The 18,606-nt window shown below is 55.4% G+C and overlaps 1 protein-coding gene across 1 annotated transcript in view; it reads right to left on the bottom strand.

Moving 5' to 3' along the window:
- TRIM62 (tripartite motif containing 62) overlaps nt 1-13,186 on the bottom strand; it is a 36,380-nt gene extending 23,194 nt beyond the window's left edge. Inside the window, exon 1 of the mRNA XM_054009403.1 lies at nt 12,213-13,186. Coding sequence (XP_053865378.1) covers nt 12,213-12,620 — 408 coding nt within the window. The 5' untranslated portion in view covers nt 12,621-13,186. The remainder of the gene's footprint in view (nt 1-12,212) is intronic.
- Nucleotides 13,187-18,606: the final 5,420 nt, after the last annotated feature.

The raw sequence follows: 18,606 nt of genomic DNA on the forward strand, positions 1-18,606 counted from the left end.
CTCGTGCGCCATTGCCCAGAGCACCTTTCAAGGCAGTAAGGAATACGGAGACGGTTAGGTGCTGATGTGGATACAGAGCATTTTAATAAATCCGAGGGACTTTCACCGAGCCAGATCTCAGCACAGGCTTGCCAGCCTTCTGCCTCCCCAGCCCTGGGGTGGAGTAGGGATCCGGGCCCCATCCTACAGAGAAAGCAGTTTGTCCAAGGCCACCTGAGAGACAAGGCTTGAACCCACGAGCTCTGGGCAGCCAGCCCAGTGCTCACGCCACTAGATCACACTGCCTTGCTGTGCTCACAGCTGTCTTCTCTCCTAGCCCATCCCCTCACTCCCCACAAGCTCAGACTTCCAGGCTCACAGGTGACCAACCTGTCGTGATGGACACCCACCCCATCGGAGAGTCTGGGCAGAGGTTTATGGATGGGGGGATCTATCAATGGGGGAGTCAGAGAGAACGCATGGGGGAGCAAGGAAGAGCCTCCATTGCTGGGGTGTGCAGTGCTGGCACCCACAATCCAGTCCCTCAGCCCCCACCCTGTGCACACTCGGCTCCCCAGTGCTGGACAGGCTGTGACGTTCAAAGCAGCCCGTGGGCCCTGGGAATGTTGTGCCCAGATCCCCACGGCAGCGATGGAAATCTCAGCCAGAGCGTGATGGGGGAGCAGCCGCCCATCCTGCACTCAGGGAGAAGCAGCCATGCCAAGCGCCCCTCTCTGGCTGCCACACGGCCAACCCCCTCACCAGGCATCAGTGCAGGACATGCCTGCCAAGCCCAGATGCCAGAGCACCTCCCGCTGCTCCCTGGCAGGCAGCGCCATGCACACGAGAGACCACTCCTGGGGGCAGTGAGCTGCAGTGAAGATGGAGGGGAACCCCCCGGGCTGGATCTTACCCATTTCAGCCACTATAGCTTTCGATTTCGGAGGAGCCAATGGATGTGCTCAGTGCCAAAGGGCTAGTGCTGGTATTGAGGCATTAGCCTGTCTCTCCACAGCACAGTCAGAGCCAGGAGAGGGCTGCTCCGCCCCGGGAGGGCCCCGCCTACTGCAATGTGATGCTCAGGCGCTTGTCGCAGAAGAGGCCTGTGACAGGCCTTCAGCCCGGCAGTCAGTGCTGGGATGCGTGTGGGCCCCGTTCAGTGCAGGAGGGAATTCAGCTCTGTGCTCTCTGCCACAGTCACTCACGCCCACTCTGTAGCATCTAAGGGTGGGGGGGGGGTGGCCAGAGCCTGGGGAAACGGAGTGTGATGGCGCAGTAGGGGCCATATTCAGAACAGAGACAAGTGCAGGGGCCAGGAGCAGCCACCCCAATACCCCCCATATCCTCCCACACAGACCCCCCCCCCCCAAACACACCCCTTAACACACACACTTCCCCACCCCCACAAATACAGAACTCCTCAACATCCCCCACACACTCCCATCAGAATGCTTAGTTAGTAAAAACAACTCTGTCCTGTAAAAGGAGCCTGCTAAATACTTTCCGGATTACTCCAGCCCTGATGCTCAGACGGCCCCAGAACTGAAGTGTGCTTATGGCTGGCCATGGCAGACCATTGCAAGGTGCCACCAGCCAGCGCACATGGGACACTGCGCCCGCGGAGCCCAAATCCCTCCTAATGCTGCAGGTCTGCAGAGCCAGGCAGCGATCCCTAGAATCAGGCCCACTCTACCGAACGTATGGGCCTCTGATTTCCCCATTTTTGCGCGTCTCCCTGGAGCTGCAGGGGGGGAAACGAAGATGTATCAAAGATCTCACAACACTTCGCCCTTTCCCAATGCCCTTCCTCTGGGGAGCTCAAAGTGCTGCATGAGCATCGATGGATTTAGCCTCCCTGCTCCCCTGAGACGTGGGGCAGTACCACCTGGGTTACAGCAGAGGTGTACATAGACCTGGCCTTAACCTCTCAGACTTCCCATGGCCAGGTCAGAGGACACTTTGGGGCTCCAGGAACAGCAGCCAAAGGGCAGCTGGGTCATTAGCAAAACTCCCACAGGAAAGGGGATCCTCACGGCCCCAGTGGGCAGCCAGAGTGGGTTGGGAAGATCCCGTGTCAGGCTGTGAACGGAGTGGTTTGCATGCCGGAACGTGTGCCGGGACAGCTGAGGAAGGGACTTGGGCTGAAGCGAACACAGTGAGGGTTTTGGGGCTGCAGGAATCCCTACGCCTGCCTTGCAAGCACCAGCCTGCCTTAATCCCTGCAGCGAACGCTCTCTGGCACAGCACGGTCGTGATACCGAGGTGTGGCAGTGCGGGCAGGGAGACAAACTCCAGAGCCAGGAACAGGGTTTCCAGAAGCTCAACCTTGTGGATTCGGGGGTCTCGGGAGCAAAGCTGAAAGAAAACCATAACGTATCATACCATGGCCCTACACGCAGGAACCTCGGTCACCAGCGGGCTCTGCACGCCGCATCATCATCTGCTTGGGCAATAAGGCACCACGCTGGCTTAGCTGTTAGCGCATGGGCTGCTGTCAGTGACCGACAGCCTGCTACTTGCAGCTGGCAGAGTTGCTTGTTAGCTCCAGGGGCAGGGGCTTGAGGTCACCGATTTGATCTCTGCCAAGGACTGTAGCACCTGTATGTGCACAGCCACAATTTGTGAAAACAGAGGAGAAGAGGGAAGCATTATCCTCACGTAAAGAGAGACCAGAGAGGGAGGGTGCGGTGAAGGGAAGGGAGGAAGCCTTCAAACCAAGATGTGCAGCAGAAGGAGGGAACTAAACTAGCAGAGAAGGGGGGGGGGAGATGGTGAAGGTTAATTATTTAAACAATGTAGCTACAATGCAACAGAACTATTTAGAAGCAGTGAGGCCTAATGGTCAGGGCCCTGACCTGGCACCCATGAGAGCTGGGTTCTACTTCCAGCTCTGCCACTGGCCTTCTGGGTGACCTTGGGCAAGTCACTTTGCTGCTGTGTGCCTCAGTTTCTGCATCTGTACAATGAGGATAAGATCCTCACCTCCTCTGTACAGTGCTCCGAGAGCTGGAGCGAAAAGTGCAATTACTAGAACACTGCCCTTGAAGCAGTATTATACTTGTACAGCTACTAGAAGGCAGGGGACTCAGGGGTGCAATGGAAAAGCCAGGAGCTAGGATCACTGTTCCTGGCCAACAAGGGAGGCCTCTCCTCGCTCTCATTGCCTGGCCCCCGTAGCTCTGCTCACCTGCTCCAGGGAGCCAGTGCTACAGCAGGCTCCGCGCTGACGGCTCTCCATCACCTGTACATGGCAAGGTGGCCATGACCAAAGCTGGAGGGCTTTAAACTAGGTTCACCAGGGGAAGGAGACCAAAGCCCTGAGGTAAGTGGGGAAATGGGATACCAGGAGGAAGCACGAGCAGGAGAGTGCAAGAGGGGAGGACTCCTGTCTCATACTGTGAAAGCGGGACAATCAGCGAATTATCTTAAGTGCCTGTACACAAATGTAAGAAGCCTGGGAACCAAGCAGGGAGAACTGGAAGTCCTGGCACAGTCAGGGAACTATGATGTGATTGGAATAACAGAGACTTGGTGGGATAACTCACATGACTGGAGTACTGTCATGGATGGATATAAACTGTTCAGGAAGGACAAGCAGGGCAGAAAAGGTGGGGGAGTTGCGTTGTATGTAAGAGAGGAGTATGACTGCTCAGAGCTCCGGTATGAAACTGCAGAAAAACCTGAGAGTCTCTGGATTAAGTTGAGAAGTGTGAGCATCAAGGATGATGTCGTGGTGGGAGTCTGCTATAGACCACCAGACCAGGGGGATGAGGTGGACAAGACTTTCTTCCGGCAATTAACAGATCACAGGCCCTGGTTCTCATGGGAGACTTTAATCACCCTGATATCTGCTGGGAGAGCAATACAGCGGTGCACAGGCAATCCAGGAAGTTTTTGGAAAGTGTAGGGGACAATTTCCTGGTGCAAGTGCTGGAGGAACCAACTAGGGGCAGAGCTCTTCTAGACCTACTGCTCACAAACAGGGAAGAAATAGTAGGGGAAGCAAAAGTGGATGGGAACCTGGGAGGCAGTGACCATGAGATGGTTGAGTTCAGGATCCTGACACAAGGAAGAAAGGAGAGCAGCAGAATGCGGACCCCGGACTTCAGAAAAGCAGACTGACTCCCTCAGGGAACTGATGGGTAGGATCCCTTGGGAGAATAACATGAGGGGGAAAGGGGTCCAGTAGAGCTGGCTGTATTGTAAAGAATCCTTATTGAGGTTGCAGGAACAAACCATCCTGATGTGTAGAAAGAATAGTAAATATGGCAGGCGACCAGCTTGGCTAAACAGTGAAATCCTTGCTGAGCTTAAACACAAAAAAGAAGCTTACAAGAAGTGGAAGATTGGACAAATAACCAGGCAGGAGTATAAAAATATTGCTCAGGCATGCAGGAGTGAAATCAGGAAGGCCAAATCACACTTGGAGTTGCAGCTAACAAGAGATGTTAAGAGTAACAAGAAGGGTTTCTTTAGGTATGTTAAAACAAGAAGAAAGTCAAGGAAAATATGGGCCCCTTATTGAATGAGGGAAGCAACCTAGTGACAGAGGATGTGGAAAAAGCTAATGTACTCAATGATTTTTTTGCCTCTGTCTTCACGAACAAGGTCAGCTACCAGACTGCTGCAGTGGGCAGCACAGCATGGGGAGGAGGCGACCAGCCCTCTGTGGAGAAAGAAGTGGTTTGGGACTATTTAGAAAAGCTGGACGAGCACAAATCCATGGGGCCGGATGCGCTGCATCCGAGGGTGCTAAAGGAGTTGGCAGATGTGATTGCAGAGCCATTGGCCATTATCTTTGAAAACTCATGGCGATCGGGGGAGGTCCTGGATGACTGGAAAAAGGCTAATGTAGTGCCCATCTTTAAGAAAAGGAAGGAGGAGGATCTGGGGAACTACAGGCCAGTCAGCCTCACCTCAGTCCCTGGAAAAATCATGGAGCAGGTCCTCAAGGAATCAATTTTGAAGCACTTTGAAGAGAGGAAAGTGATCAGGAACAGTCAGCATAGATTCACCAAGGGCAAGTCATGCCTGACTAACCTTCTATGACGAGATAACTGGCTCTGTGGATGAGGGGAAAGCAGTAGATGTGTTATTCCTTGACTTTAGCAAAGCTTGTGATACGGTCTCCCATAGTATTCTTGCCAGCAAGTTAAAGAAGTATGGGCTGGATGAATGGACTGTAAGGTGGATAGAAAGCTGGCTAGATCGTCGGGCTTAACGGGTAGTGATCAACAGTTCCACGTCTAGTTGGCAGCTGGTATCAAGCGGAGTGCCCCAAGGGTCGGTCCTGGAGCCAGTTTTGTTCACTATCTTCATTAATGATCTGGAGGATGGTGTGGACTACACTCTCAGCAAGTCTGCAGATGACACTAAACTGGGAGGAGTGGTAGATACGCTGGAGGGTAGGGATCGGATACAGAGAGACCTAGACAAATTAGAGGACTGGGCCAAAAGAAACCTGATGAGGTTCAACAAGGACAAGTGCAGAGTCCTGCACTTAGGACGGAAGAATCCCATGCACTGCTACAGACTAGGGACCGAGTGGCTAGGCAGCAGTTCTGCAGAAAAGGACCTAAGGGTTACAGTGGACGAGAAGCTGGATATGAGTCAATGGTGTGCCCTTGTTGCCAAGAAGGCTAACGGCATTTTGGGCTGTATAAGCAGGGGCATTGCCAGCAGATCGAGGAACGTGATCGTTCCCCTTTATTCGACATTGGTGAGGCTTCATCTGGAGTACTGTGTCCAGTTTTGGGCACCACACTACAAGAAGGATGTGGAAAAATTGGAATGAGTCCAGCGAAGGGCAACAAAAATGATTAGGGGGCTGGAGCACATGACTTATGAGGAGAGGCTGAGGGAACTGGGATTGTTTAGTCTGCAGAAGAGAAGAATGAGGTGGGATTTGATAGCTGCTTTCAACTACGTGAAAGGGGGTTCCAAAGAGGATGGATCTAGACTGTTCTCGGTGGTAGCAGATGACAGAACAAGGAGCAATGGTCTCAAGTTGCAGCGGGGGAGGTTTAGGTTGGATATTAAGAAAAACTTTTTCACTAGGAGGGTGGTGAAGCACTGGAATGGGTTACCTAGGGAGGTGGTGGAATCTCCTTCCTTAGAGGTTTTTAAGGCCCGGCTTGACAAAGCCCTGCCTGGGATGATTTAGCTGGGGTTGGTCCTGCTTTGAGCAGGGGGTTGGACTAGATACCTCCTGAGGTCCCTTCCAACCCTGATATTCTATGATTCTATGGTGCTGGCAGCAGTGCGGGCACTCACCACAGGGCTGAATCTCGCTGAGGAAGCAACAGGCTCTTGGCGCCACCTCCCCTATGCATGTTTGCGCTGCTCGCTGTCATGTTCCCATCAAGACGTGCAGGAGCAACAAGCCCTTTCGTTCCAGCACCACACTCCATCTCCCTGCCTCGAGCGCCGCCGACACATGCCAGCGTCCCTGTTAACACCGTCTGCGGAGCGAGGCAATCGACGTCTGATCCTCCTGGCAGCTCAGTGAGGGCTGTGCAGAGAGTGCTCTGCCGCACAGCAGATCAGTGAGAGGCAGCTGATTAGCGAGCCCCATCCCCCCTCCCCGGGGCAGAGGGGAGGAGGCTGAAGCTGGGCCAGCAAAAAGGGGGTTTGCTGGGGTGGGCAATTAGGACCCCCCAGCCATCTGCTAATGACACATCATCCTATCTCCCGGGAGGTACCAGGTCAGCTGAGAGCCAGCCAGCAGAGAGCTTGTTGCTGTGCCAGCAGCACTGCTCTCGCACAACGCCACCGTACCTGAAGGATGCTCGTACTCCCAGCAGCACCCAGGGGATCGGTGGTGGTGGGACGGGGCGCTGCAGGGGGTGGGGACAGGATCACTCCTGCTGCTGCAAGACAAGGGTCTCTATGGAGGTAGCAGGAGACCCCGGCTGCTGCAGGGAGGCTTCTGACTGGCCACTTTCAAGACTCCCACTCATCCTGGTTAATTCGGTCAGGCCAGAGCCTCACCCAGCTGATGCCGGCCCCTTCCCATCTCCCCCACCCTGCACACAGCGCAGCTAGGCGCCACCAGGCGTCTCTGCGTTTGACTGAAGACTATAAGCCCAAGATTTCCTGATGGCTGGTCTCTATTACTCCATCAGTGACTGCGCACTGCTGGGCACTCACACAGGTAATGAGTTTGCTAGGCCTCCGGCTCAGATACCCTTCCTAGAGATTAACTCTCCAGGCAAAGTGCTTTCAAGCCTCGTGCTCCCCGGCAGCCTGCAGCACAGAGCCAAGCCAACCACAGGCCTGGCCTGCACTGAATGAGGTTTCGCCGTGCTGGTCTCCAAGGCTGGCCAGCACTGTGCATGTTGATAGGGACAAGCCAATTGAAAGAGCGCTAGGCAGGGATCTGCTTCCCAGGCAGGCAATGGCAGCACGCGCCTGGATTTCGGTGGGACCAGAGTGGGGTTCAGTGCTGCGCCTCCTAGGGCGTTAGGGAGAGGGGGCTGGGGGGGGGGGGGCTGGCCTGTGGTGTACATCAGAGCAGACCCAAGCCTTGTTCTAATTCAGAGCAGCTTCCACAGCCACCAATGGGCTGCTCTGTAACTCAGCTGCGAGCAGCTGCATGATGGGGTGGCGGAAGAGCCTCCCCTGGGCTGGGGCTCTTCACGCCGGCTCTGGGGCCCCAACAGCGGCTGAGCAGCTAGAAAGCAGCCACAGCAGAGCCAGGAATGGGGGGCTCGGTTTCTAAGTCAGGGCAGATGAGGCCCCACCCGGCTTGTTCTCCATAACACGGGAATCCTTGCTGTGCACTGGCCCTGGGGTGTGTCACCGGGGCTAGCACAGCCCCCAGGAGGGCACTATTAGGCTGATTCTGCACGGTGCCAGGCTAAAGCACAGACCCCCTCAAGGGACAGGGAGCTATTCCCAGTGCACTGACCCCCCCCCCCCAAACAAAGGAAGCACACCTCCGTTAACGTGCCCCATTGGTAGCAGAGCACAGGCCGGGCTGGTAGCCACCTCCCTTTAGTGCTGGCCTCTGCGGGATTCTGCTAATTGTCAGGCAGATTATTACCCGACAGCAAGGCTGGGGAGCTGGCCGCTGGCGCTCAGCAGAGGCACTAAGCCATCCCTAATCCCCACGTCGAGGGAGAGAGAGAGAGAAATCCCCCGCCTGTGTTCCGACAGCCAGTGCCAACCCCACTCCGGCTCCTCCCCACTCCCAGGCGCGGCCAGGCAGGCTGGGCAACCTGCTCCCAGGGTCACGCTCTGCAGCTGGCGTTCCCCAACCCAGGTTCCTGCTCACCCTTCGCATGCAAACGCGTTTCCCTTTGGGTTATCCTCCAGCACCCTGCTGCAATGGCTGAGATGTAAGTGCCGCAGGGGGTGGGGAAACCTGGGACCGAGGGGCGGAGCTGCAGCTCCCCAAGGTGAACTCTGCTCAGCAGCCTAAAAGGGGGCTTCAGGAAGACAGCTGGGCAGAGATAGAGGCACCTGCCTAATCCCATCCGATGCTAAATCTCCCAGGCCGCCTGCAGATGGGCAATGGCAGGCGCAGCTGACAGGCCCGAAGTTCAGTGAGTGCCAGCATGCGACACTCCACCGTGACCCAAGCCACACTGCGGGCCGGGGCCTCGGGGACCACACCACCCTCACAAGGGAGAGCTGCTGCAGTCTGTGGCACCACGCAGGTCTCCAGGGAAGGGACCAGTGCAGCCCTTGGCTGGACCCTCCTGACCTATAACCAACCTTCTTATTCCAGCAGCCCAACCCCACTCCCAGCCCCCCACATCCTGAACCTACAGGCATGAGTCACAGGCTGAGATGCAATCCTCCAGAGACACAGGAAGGTGAGGAGGAACAAGAGCCTTTCAGCTCAAGCCCACAGCAATCGGAGGAGCAGCAGGCTGCCCAGCAGGGCGGCCGAGGGGCTGCGTCTGGGGCCAGGCAGAGAACACCCTCCCCCCGGCTGATGGCGCCGCGCTCTCTGCTGCACAAGGAGAATGAAACGCTTTCCCCCGACTGTACCTGGACCACCTGGGTGCAACAAGGGGACAATTTCTGATGGAAAAATGACCATTTCCTCCTGCAAACACCATATAGATCCCTTAGCAGCCTCCGTCTCCCCAGTTAAACCTCTCATTAGATCCCACTGTTAGAGCCTTGATCTCACTGTTGCCACCCTTCACTGTCTATATTGCACCAGCAAGCTCTTTGAGGCAGGCCCTGGCATGACTGCGTTCACAACATGCACAATTACCATGCGATGCAAGTAACAAAGACTAACTCTGCTACCTGGCCTTGCAGCATGTATGCTAGATGTACGCAACCGCTTCAAGGGGGTTGCTAGCCAATGGCAGTGCTGCATCGCGTCCTGGGTGGGCAGCACGGGTGGAGCAGAAGCAGTACACATTGGGGGGCATGTGAAGCAGAGAGGTGGGCCGATTCCCCTCGGGGCAGTCAGCGATCCCTGCTGGAACAGAATACAGCTGCACACCTTCTCCACGGCTCAGGCCGCCATGGGTCAGTCTCTCCACTGGCTCCCAGTCGCCTTCAATGCCAATTTAACGCCTTGTTCCTAATTTTAAAAACAATTTATAGCCCTACCCCCAGCTATATCAATGACTGAATTCTGATCCATGAACTACTGTAACAGCTGTGCTTTTCAGGGACAATGTGGAGCGCTAAGCCCAGGACAAAGCAATCTTCCAAGCAGAATGGGGAAATCCTGAATCGGACCATCTTTAGGAAAGGCTGCAAAACTTTCCTTTCTGAGAAGCCCTTTCCACCACAAGAATGACACACACAGCACGACATCCCCTCTACAAGCCCCTACCACGACATCCCCTCTACAAGCCCCTACCAGCAAAAAAAGAAAAACCTACCCCAGCCAGAGTTTGGGTCCTGAAAATGGAGAAATGCCAGAGACCCCTACTAGGGACTTCACTATTGCTACTGATTTCACACTGAAGGTGTCCAGATACTATCATGATGAGTGGCAGGATAAAATCCTAAGATACGATATAAGCTCTGAGCAGCCAAGTCCCCCAGCCATTTCGCAGCTAATGTGACTAGTGCCAACGCACCACTATGGCAAGAGGAGAAATGGCCGGAGCCCCATCTGGATTCTCCAAGCAGGAGAGGTCGCCGTTCCTAGCCATGCAAAGCAACCGCTCAATCTAGCGTAGGCAGTGGAGGAAGCTGCTCAACCCGGCACAGCTACCATCACGTGCTGGGATGGCACAGGATTCCTGACCTAGCAAAGAGCAAGGCAACCAGATTCGGATCCACTCGGATCCACAAGACTGGCAAACCCCTCCCAGCTCCCATCAGTCCCCAATCAACCTTGGATTCCCAGTCTCCCAGAGCACCCCCCTTCCCAACCAAAAGCCCTAACTCCAGACCTGCTACTAAATACCAATAGCTTTCAAATGCAGCAAGAAAGAGCCTGAGGTAAGGTCAGAGTCACCAGTTGTTGCCAGGATGACCAGCCTGTTAGAGATTCACCGAGTGACAGAAGCTACTTATGTTTGTAAAATACAAATCTTCTGAAATCAGCCCAATTGCCTGTCACTGGCTGAGCAGAGTGCGCAGTGCAAAGCGGCGTATACCAACGCCAGAGTGAACACCTTGTGATCCTCTCACATTCAGTTCCCTGGAAAGAGGAGCTCCAGTCACCCTTTCTAAGAACAGGGCAGCAGCTCATAAAACTGGACGGCAGAAAAACCTAAAATGGATCCTAACAAATATTTCTCTACACAGCACAGTATTAACCTGTGGAACTCACTGCCACATAGTTCAAGAACTTATTAGGAAACCTAAATAAAAAGGATGAGAGGTTTATATGGATGGACGTTTTTACCTAACAAAGAGTCCTATGGCACCTTATAGACTAACAGATGTATTGGAGCATAAGCTTTCGTGGGTGAATACATCTGACGAAGTGGGTATTCACCCACGAAAGCTTATGCTCCAATACATCTGTTAGTCCATAAGGTGCCACAGTACCCCATGGCATGGTACACTGCAGACTAGAGAGAAAGCTGTTTACCGTGCTACCCCTTTCAGCAGCACTCAGGATAGAAGGAACGCCATATCACTCCCCAGCAGAGGGAAGTGGATTCATTCCACAGGGCTATCAGTCTTTCTGCACCATTTGGTCTTTGGCATCTTCCTAGTGGGTATTTGTAGCTCTGTGGACCGCAGGATCCTGGGAGCTAGTATATGGCCAGTCCATTATAATGCTACTCAAGTCAAGTACCATTTGAATCACTGGACGGTACCCAGGGGAGCTGAGATGCATGCTCAGACGGATGCACAGGGCAGCAAAGCAGGCAGATGGGGGTGAGAAGAGAACTGCGGGTGGGGGATGGGGTCAAGAGGAGGCCCATTTTGCTAAGGGTTGTTTGGGGGCATGATCCCTGCTAAGTGGCTCAGAAAGGGGCTGGCTGCTCCTTTTGTTAAATGAGGGGTTCACCACCCCTCCTTGTGAAGCAGCTGGAGGGGTGGTGAACCTGCCTGGGGAACAGGCCCTCCCCGGGGGCTGGCTCCAGTTAGAAACCCCGATAACAAGAACTGTGGTTAATGAAACGAGGGGAGGGTAGAGGATGAGACAAGACAGCCCCCTCCAGGGAAGGGACAGAAGGGGGGTATGTGGCACCATCTGTGCCCTCAGTAGAAGCTCTCTCCAGGAGCCCAGCATAGGGCTGATGTGCTAATGCTGGTCCTGCCACACAGCGCTCCCTCCCCGGGCATGGGGCAGGGGCTCTGGGCTCTCGTCAGCCGCCCCAGTAGAGAGCTACTGCCTGAGCCAAGCAGGTTGAGGGCTCTGGACCAGTCCAGAGCCGGACTGGGGGCAGGCACTGCCCTGTAGGGGGAATGGGAGCCCAGTTCAGAGCAGAGCGGCAGCTGGGCAGCCAAGCTGAGCTTAGGGGCACCTCTTTGGCAGAGCTCAGTGCGTAATGAAAGAGGTGCTGGGACACAAGCGATTTTTTTACATTCACAACTGAGTATCAGAGGGGGGCCCGGTTAGCCGGGGTCCACAAAAGCCACCAGGCGTCTGCTGGCACTTGAAAGACCAAATACATCTGATAGTCTTTCAAGTGCCACCAGACTCCTCCTTGTTTCTAGCCCTGCCAGGGCCAGACGGGTCGGGGCTCGGCCCTGCCAGGCAAGCCCGGCTCCCCCAGCACCAGCCAGCAGTAGGGCCTGGCACCTCCCCCGGGAGCCGGGCCCATCCCGTCTGCAGCCCCGGGGGCGCCCACCTGCAGCTCCTCGAAGGCGTCGTCCACGTTGGTGACCTGGTGCTGCTCGTGCACGGCGGGCTCGTCGCAGAAGAAGCAGACCACGGCGCGGTCCGTGAGGCAGAAGAGCTTGACCTTCTCGTGGTCCTTGCAGGGCGCGGAGCTGCGCCGCGCGCTCAGGATGGCGTCCAGCGGGAAGGCCGCGTAGCGCTCCACGATGTTGGCGAGCTTGAGGCTCGGCGCCAGCGTGGGCTCGGCGAAGGTGCGGCGGCACTCGGGGCAGTCGCGGGCGCCCTGGTGCTCCTGCCGGACCCAGTGCTCCGTGATGCATTTCCGGCAGAAGTAGTGCTCGCAGCCGAAGCTCACCGGGTCCTGGTAGATGCTCAGGCAGATGGAGCAGAGTAGCTCGTCTTTCAGGCTGCAGGCCATGGCGCCCGGGGGGCCAGGCGGGGGCAGGCGCCGCGGGTCCGGGCCCCCCGCCAAGCGGGGCTGCCCCGCCGGGCCCTAAAGCCGGGAAGCCCCAGGGGGCGGCTCTGCCCCCGACACTGGCTCCTCGCGCCTCCCCCGGCGGGGTTCAGCCGCGGAGCTGCGCGCCCCGGGCAGGCTGGTCCCGGCTCAGGGAGCGGATCCGCCCCCGCAGCGCGCACACGCCCAGCCTTTGTGTCCCTGCTTCCGCGGAGCCGGGCGGCCACCGGCACTTCGTGTCCACACCCGCCTTGGCGAACTGCCCCCGGGGGCCGATCCGAGCGGGGGACGCTGCCTTGGGGGGCTCGGGCCCGCTGTGTCCCTGGGCGCAGCGGCCTCCGGACTCTCCCGTGGCTCCAGCTCGGGGAGCGGCACCGGTGCAGTAGCTAGCGCGGAACCAGCCAAGCCCGGCTCGCTGGCAGGGGCAGGAGCGGGGGGTCTCGCCTCCCCTCGCCGCGCAGCTGCCAGGACAAAGGGAGAGCGCGGGGCTCCGCGCCGTGTCCCCCGCACCTGCTCTCCCCGTTCGTCAGTGGCAGCGACCGGGGAATTTCCTCCTAGTTCTGCGCACTGGCTGGGCGGGGGCGGGGAGGGGGCTAAAGGCGCAGGGATCCCGGGAGCCGGGGGCGGGCTGGGGGCGCTCCTCCCGCTGATATGGTGCCGCGGGCTCGGGAGGGCTGGGAGCGGGCCCGTCCGAGGATCGTCCGCTCCTGACAGCCATACGCGGAGCCCGCAAGAGGCACTGGCCGCAGAACAATACGTGAAGCAGCCCGCACCCCCCGCCGGCCCCCTGCACGTGTGTGGCGCCTGCTGCCTCCTCGGCACTGGGAAGCCTGCAGTGCCCAGCCCCCCTGGGAGCTCGGAGTTGCCTCCCCATTCGGGGGGTGCCTGGGACCCGGCCGCAGCACACAGCTGACTGCTCGGGGGGCGGGGAGGAGGAGGAGCAGGCTGTGCCCAGCGGGGGGCAGTGCCCTGCGGCCCCCAACCTCAGCACAACCCACGCGCGTCCGGACTCACTCGAGAGCCGGCGGGGAAAATGTTTGGTTGGAATTTGCTGATTTGGCGAAGTCGTGGGACTGGTTCCATTTCGCCCAAACTCGCAGAAATCAGGCAGGTTCCCCGCTCGGCTCCGGGCAGCCCGCCGGGCAGGTTGCTGGGTGCTAGCCAGGCGGAGTGCCCTTGCCCTGCCGCTGGGGCTGTGCCCCCCCCCCGCCCGGAGAATTTAGAACTTCGGGGCTTGGTTCCAAAGCGGACCCAAACCACATTCTGACCTATGGAACCCCCCCCTGAAAGGGAAGGAGTGAGTCCAGCTCTAGTTACCCTTTCAGGGGTTTCCCAGGCCTGAGACCCTGCCACTGTCTGTGGCTTAGTGGGTGCATCTGCCCTGCTGCCATCCCTAACAGTTCAAAAATCATGCCTCAGATCCCCACAATCACCAGATGATTTAAATAAGATTATTCTGTTTTTTTTCCACACTCCCCAACCCCCCCCCCATTGCATAGCGTGGGGCAGTTACAGCTTCCCCCCCCCCCCCATGCACAGTGCTGGGGCAGTTACAGCTCTGCCAGCCCCCCTTTCCCCCATTAGAAGTGAGGGCAGTTGGGTCCCAGTTACACCACAATCCCAGTCCCATTCCCAGCTCTGCCCCACCCGCAACTGTGGGGCCCTTGAGCCCTTCCCAAGGTCTAGGGCAGTAGCCACAGTGGGTTCCTCTTCTCCCCCGTCCCACACCTGGATGGGGGCAGCTCCAGGGAAGGCAGGGCTGCTCCTCTCCCTCCTCCCATACCCAAAACTCCTCGGGCTCCTGAGGGGAGGGGGGAGAGTGCTGCATGCATCCTGCAGCAGCTCTGTTGGGTTGCTTTTCCCGGGAGGATGGGGAACAGAGGGGGTTTCCCCTGGGTGGGGTTGGAAATCCCTTAGGATTTGCTGTCATTGATTTGCTCCAGCAAAGGTCAAAATCCCTGCAACTAGAGAGTAGGCATTTGTCCCTGCCATATCACTGGGCCTGAGGTCCCAATAAACAGGGAAAGCAGCAACTGCCTTGGCTCAAACACAGGTGGGATCCTGAAAGCCCTAAGGGCCAGATCCGTAAAGGTATTTAGGCTCCTAACTCCCATTACAATCAACAGTGTATGTCCCATTGACAACGGGGCTTGTGTTCCTAAATCAATCAGTTGCTTTGGAAAAGACCAATCTCCTCTCTGGTAGTTCTAGTCACCTTATATGTTACTTGTAACTGCAAATACATTTTCAGACCAAGGAGTGATTTTTAAATTGTCCTTCTAAGCTTTAAAGCCTCCCTCAGTCTCCCAAGATAACTATCACTGTCCCAATTTCATCAGCGGGGCTACTCAGCTACTGAGATGACTTGCCCAATAGCAGTGGTGGAACCAGGGCAGGAACCTAGATCACAGCCCTTCCCACAGCTGGGAGCAGAACCCAGGAGTCCTGACTTCTAGTTCCCTGCTTTAATGACTAGAGACCACACAACACGTGTGTCTGGTGATACTACAGAGCATGAGACCATAGCCTGAAGCTGGATTTAGAGCCTTAATGGAGGGACATTTCAGTGGGAAGGAGGGGACAGTATTTGATGGTATACTTGATTATAAAATACGATGTTCTCTTTTGTTTTATCCCTATCCCTTGAAACCATTTCCCACATTGTATCTTTGCTTCTCTGTACCATATGCTTTATTTCAAGCCCCTCACATCCATCTATCTGTCCCTATACTGCCCACTAGCTATCCATCTATCTGTCCCTATACTGCCCACTAGCTATCCCTCTATCTCTCCCTATACTGCCCACTAGCTATCCCTCTATCTCTCCCTATACTGCCCACTAGCTATCCATCTATCTCTCCCTATACTGCCCACTAGCTATCCCTCTATCTCTCCCTATACTGCCCACTAGCTATCCCTCTATCTCTCCCTATACTGCCCACTAGCTATCCCTCTATCTGTCCCTATACTGCCCACTAGCTATCCATCTATCTCTCCCTATACTGCCCACTAGCTATCCCTCTATCTCTCCCTATACTGCCCACTAGCTATCCCTCTATCTCTCCCTATACTGCCCACTAGCTATCCCTCTATCTCTCCCTATACTGCCCACTAGCTATCCCTCTATCTCTCCCTATACTGCCCACTAGCTATCCCTCTATCTCTCCCTATACTGCCCACTAGCTATCCCTCTATCTGTCCCTATACTGCCCACTAGCTATCCCTCTATCTGTCCCTATACTGCCCACTAGCTATCCCTCTATCTGTCCCTATACTGCCCACTAGCTATCCCTCTATCTGTCCCTATACTGCCCACTAGCTATCCCTCTATCTCTCCCTATACTGCCCACTAGCTATCCCTCTATCTCTCCCTATACTGCCCACTAGCTATCCCTCTATCTGTCCCTATACTGCCCACTAGCTATCCCTCTATCTCTCCCTATACTGCCCACTAGCTATCCCTCTATCTGTCCCTATACTGCCCACTAGCTATCCCTCTATCTGTCCCTATACTGCCCACTAGCTATCCCTCTATCTGTCCCTATACTGCCCACTAGCTATCCCTCTATCTCTCCCTATACTGCCCACTAGCTATCCCTCTATCTGTCCCTATACTGCCCACTAGCTATCCCTCTATCTCTCCCTATACTGCCCACTAGCTATCCCTCTATCTGTCCCTATACTGCCCACTAGCTATCCCTCTATCTCTCCCTATACTGCCCACTAGCTATCCCTCTATCTCTCCCTATACTGCCCACTAGCTATCCCTCTATCTGTCCCTATACTGCCCACTAGCTATCCCTCTATCTGTCCCTATACTGCCCACTAGCTATCCCTCTATCTGTCCCTATACTGCCCACTAGCTATCCCTCTATCTGTCCCTATACTGCCCACTAGCTATCCCTCTATCTCTCCCTATACTGCCCACTAGCTATCCCTCTATCTCTCCCTATACTGCCCACTAGCTATCCCTCTATCTGTCCCTATACTGCCCACTAGCTATCCCTCTATCTCTCCCTATACTGCCCACTAGCTATCCCTCTATCTCTCCCTATACTGCCCACTAGCTATCCCTCTATCTGTCCCTATACTGCCCACTAGCTATCCCTCTATCTGTCCCTATACTGCCCACTAGCTATCCCTCTATCTGTCCCTATACTGCCCACTAGCTATCCCTCTATCTCTCCCTATACTGCCCACTAGCTATCCCTCTATCTCTCCCTATACTGCCCACTAGCTATCCCTCTATCTCTCCCTATACTGCCCACTAGCTATCCCTCTATCTCTCCCTATACTGCCCACTAGCTATCCCTCTATCTCTCCCTATACTGCCCACTAGCTATCCCTCTATCTCTCCCTATACTGCCCACTAGCTATCCCTCTATCTCTCCCTATACTGCCCACTAGCTATCCCTCTATCTCTCCCTATACTGCCCACTAGCTATCCCTCTATCTGTCCCTATACTGCCCACTAGCTATCCCTCTATCTGTCCCTATACTGCCCACTAGCTATCCCTCTATCTCTCCCTATACTGCCCACTAGCTATCCCTCTATCTCTCCCTATACTGCCCACTAGCTATCCCTCTATCTCTCCCTATACTGCCCACTAGCTATCCCTCTATCTCTCCCTATACTGCCCACTAGCTATCCCTCTATCTCTCCCTATACTGCCCACTAGCTATCCCTCTATCTCTCCCTATACTGCCCACTAGCTATCCCTCTATCTCTCCCTATACTGCCCACTAGCTATCCCTCTATCTCTCCCTATACTGCCCACTAGCTATCCCTCTATCTCTCCCTATACTGCCCACTAGCTATCCCTCTATCTCTCCCTATACTGCCCACTAGCTATCCCTCTATCTCTCCCTATACTGCCCACTAGCTATCCCTCTATCTCTCCCTATACTGCCCACTAGCTATCCCTCTATCTCTCCCTATACTGCCCACTAGCTATCCCTCTATCTCTCCCTATACTGCCCACTAGCTATCCCTCTATCTCTCCCTATACTGCCCACTAGCTATCCCTCTATCTCTCCCTATACTGCCCACTAGCTATCCCTCTATCTGTCCCTATACTGCCCACTAGCTATCCCTCTATCTGTCCCTATACTGCCCACTAGCTATCCCTCTATCTCTCCCTATACTGCCCACTAGCTATCCCTCTATCTCTCCCTATACTGCCCACTAGCTATCCCTCTATCTCTCCCTATACTGCCCACTAGCTATCCCTCTATCTCTCCCTATACTGCCCACTAGCTATCCCTCTATCTCTCCCTATACTGCCCACTAGCTATCCCTCTATCTCTCCCTATACTGCCCACTAGCTATCCCTCTATCTCTCCCTATACTGCCCACTAGCTATCCCTCTATCTCTCCCTATACTGCCCACTAGCTATCCCTCTATCTCTCCCTATACTGCCCACTAGCTATCCCTCTATCTCTCCCTATACTGCCCACTAGCTATCCCTCTATCTCTCCCTATACTGCCCACTAGCTATCCCTCTATCTCTCCCTATACTGCCCACTAGCTATCCCTCTATCTCTCCCTATACTGCCCACTAGCTATCCCTCTATCTCTCCCTATACTGCCCACTAGCTATCCCTCTATCTCTCCCTATACTGCCCACTAGCTATCCCTCTATCTCTCCCTATACTGCCCACTAGCTATCCCTCTATCTCTCCCTATACTGCCCACTAGCTATCCCTCTATCTCTCCCTATACTGCCCACTAGCTATCCCTCTATCTCTCCCTATACTGCCCACTAGCTATCCCTCTATCTCTCCCTATACTGCCCACTAGCTATCCCTCTATCTCTCCCTATACTGCCCACTAGCTATCCCTCTATCTCTCCCTATACTGCCCACTAGCTATCCCTCTATCTGTCCCTATACTGCCCACTAGCTATCCCTCTATCTGTCCCTATACTGCCCACTAGCTATCCCTCTATC

This window comes from Malaclemys terrapin, chromosome 19 (genome assembly GCF_027887155.1).
Source record: "Malaclemys terrapin pileata isolate rMalTer1 chromosome 19, rMalTer1.hap1, whole genome shotgun sequence".
Classification (NCBI taxonomy): domain Eukaryota; kingdom Metazoa; phylum Chordata; order Testudines; family Emydidae; genus Malaclemys; species Malaclemys terrapin.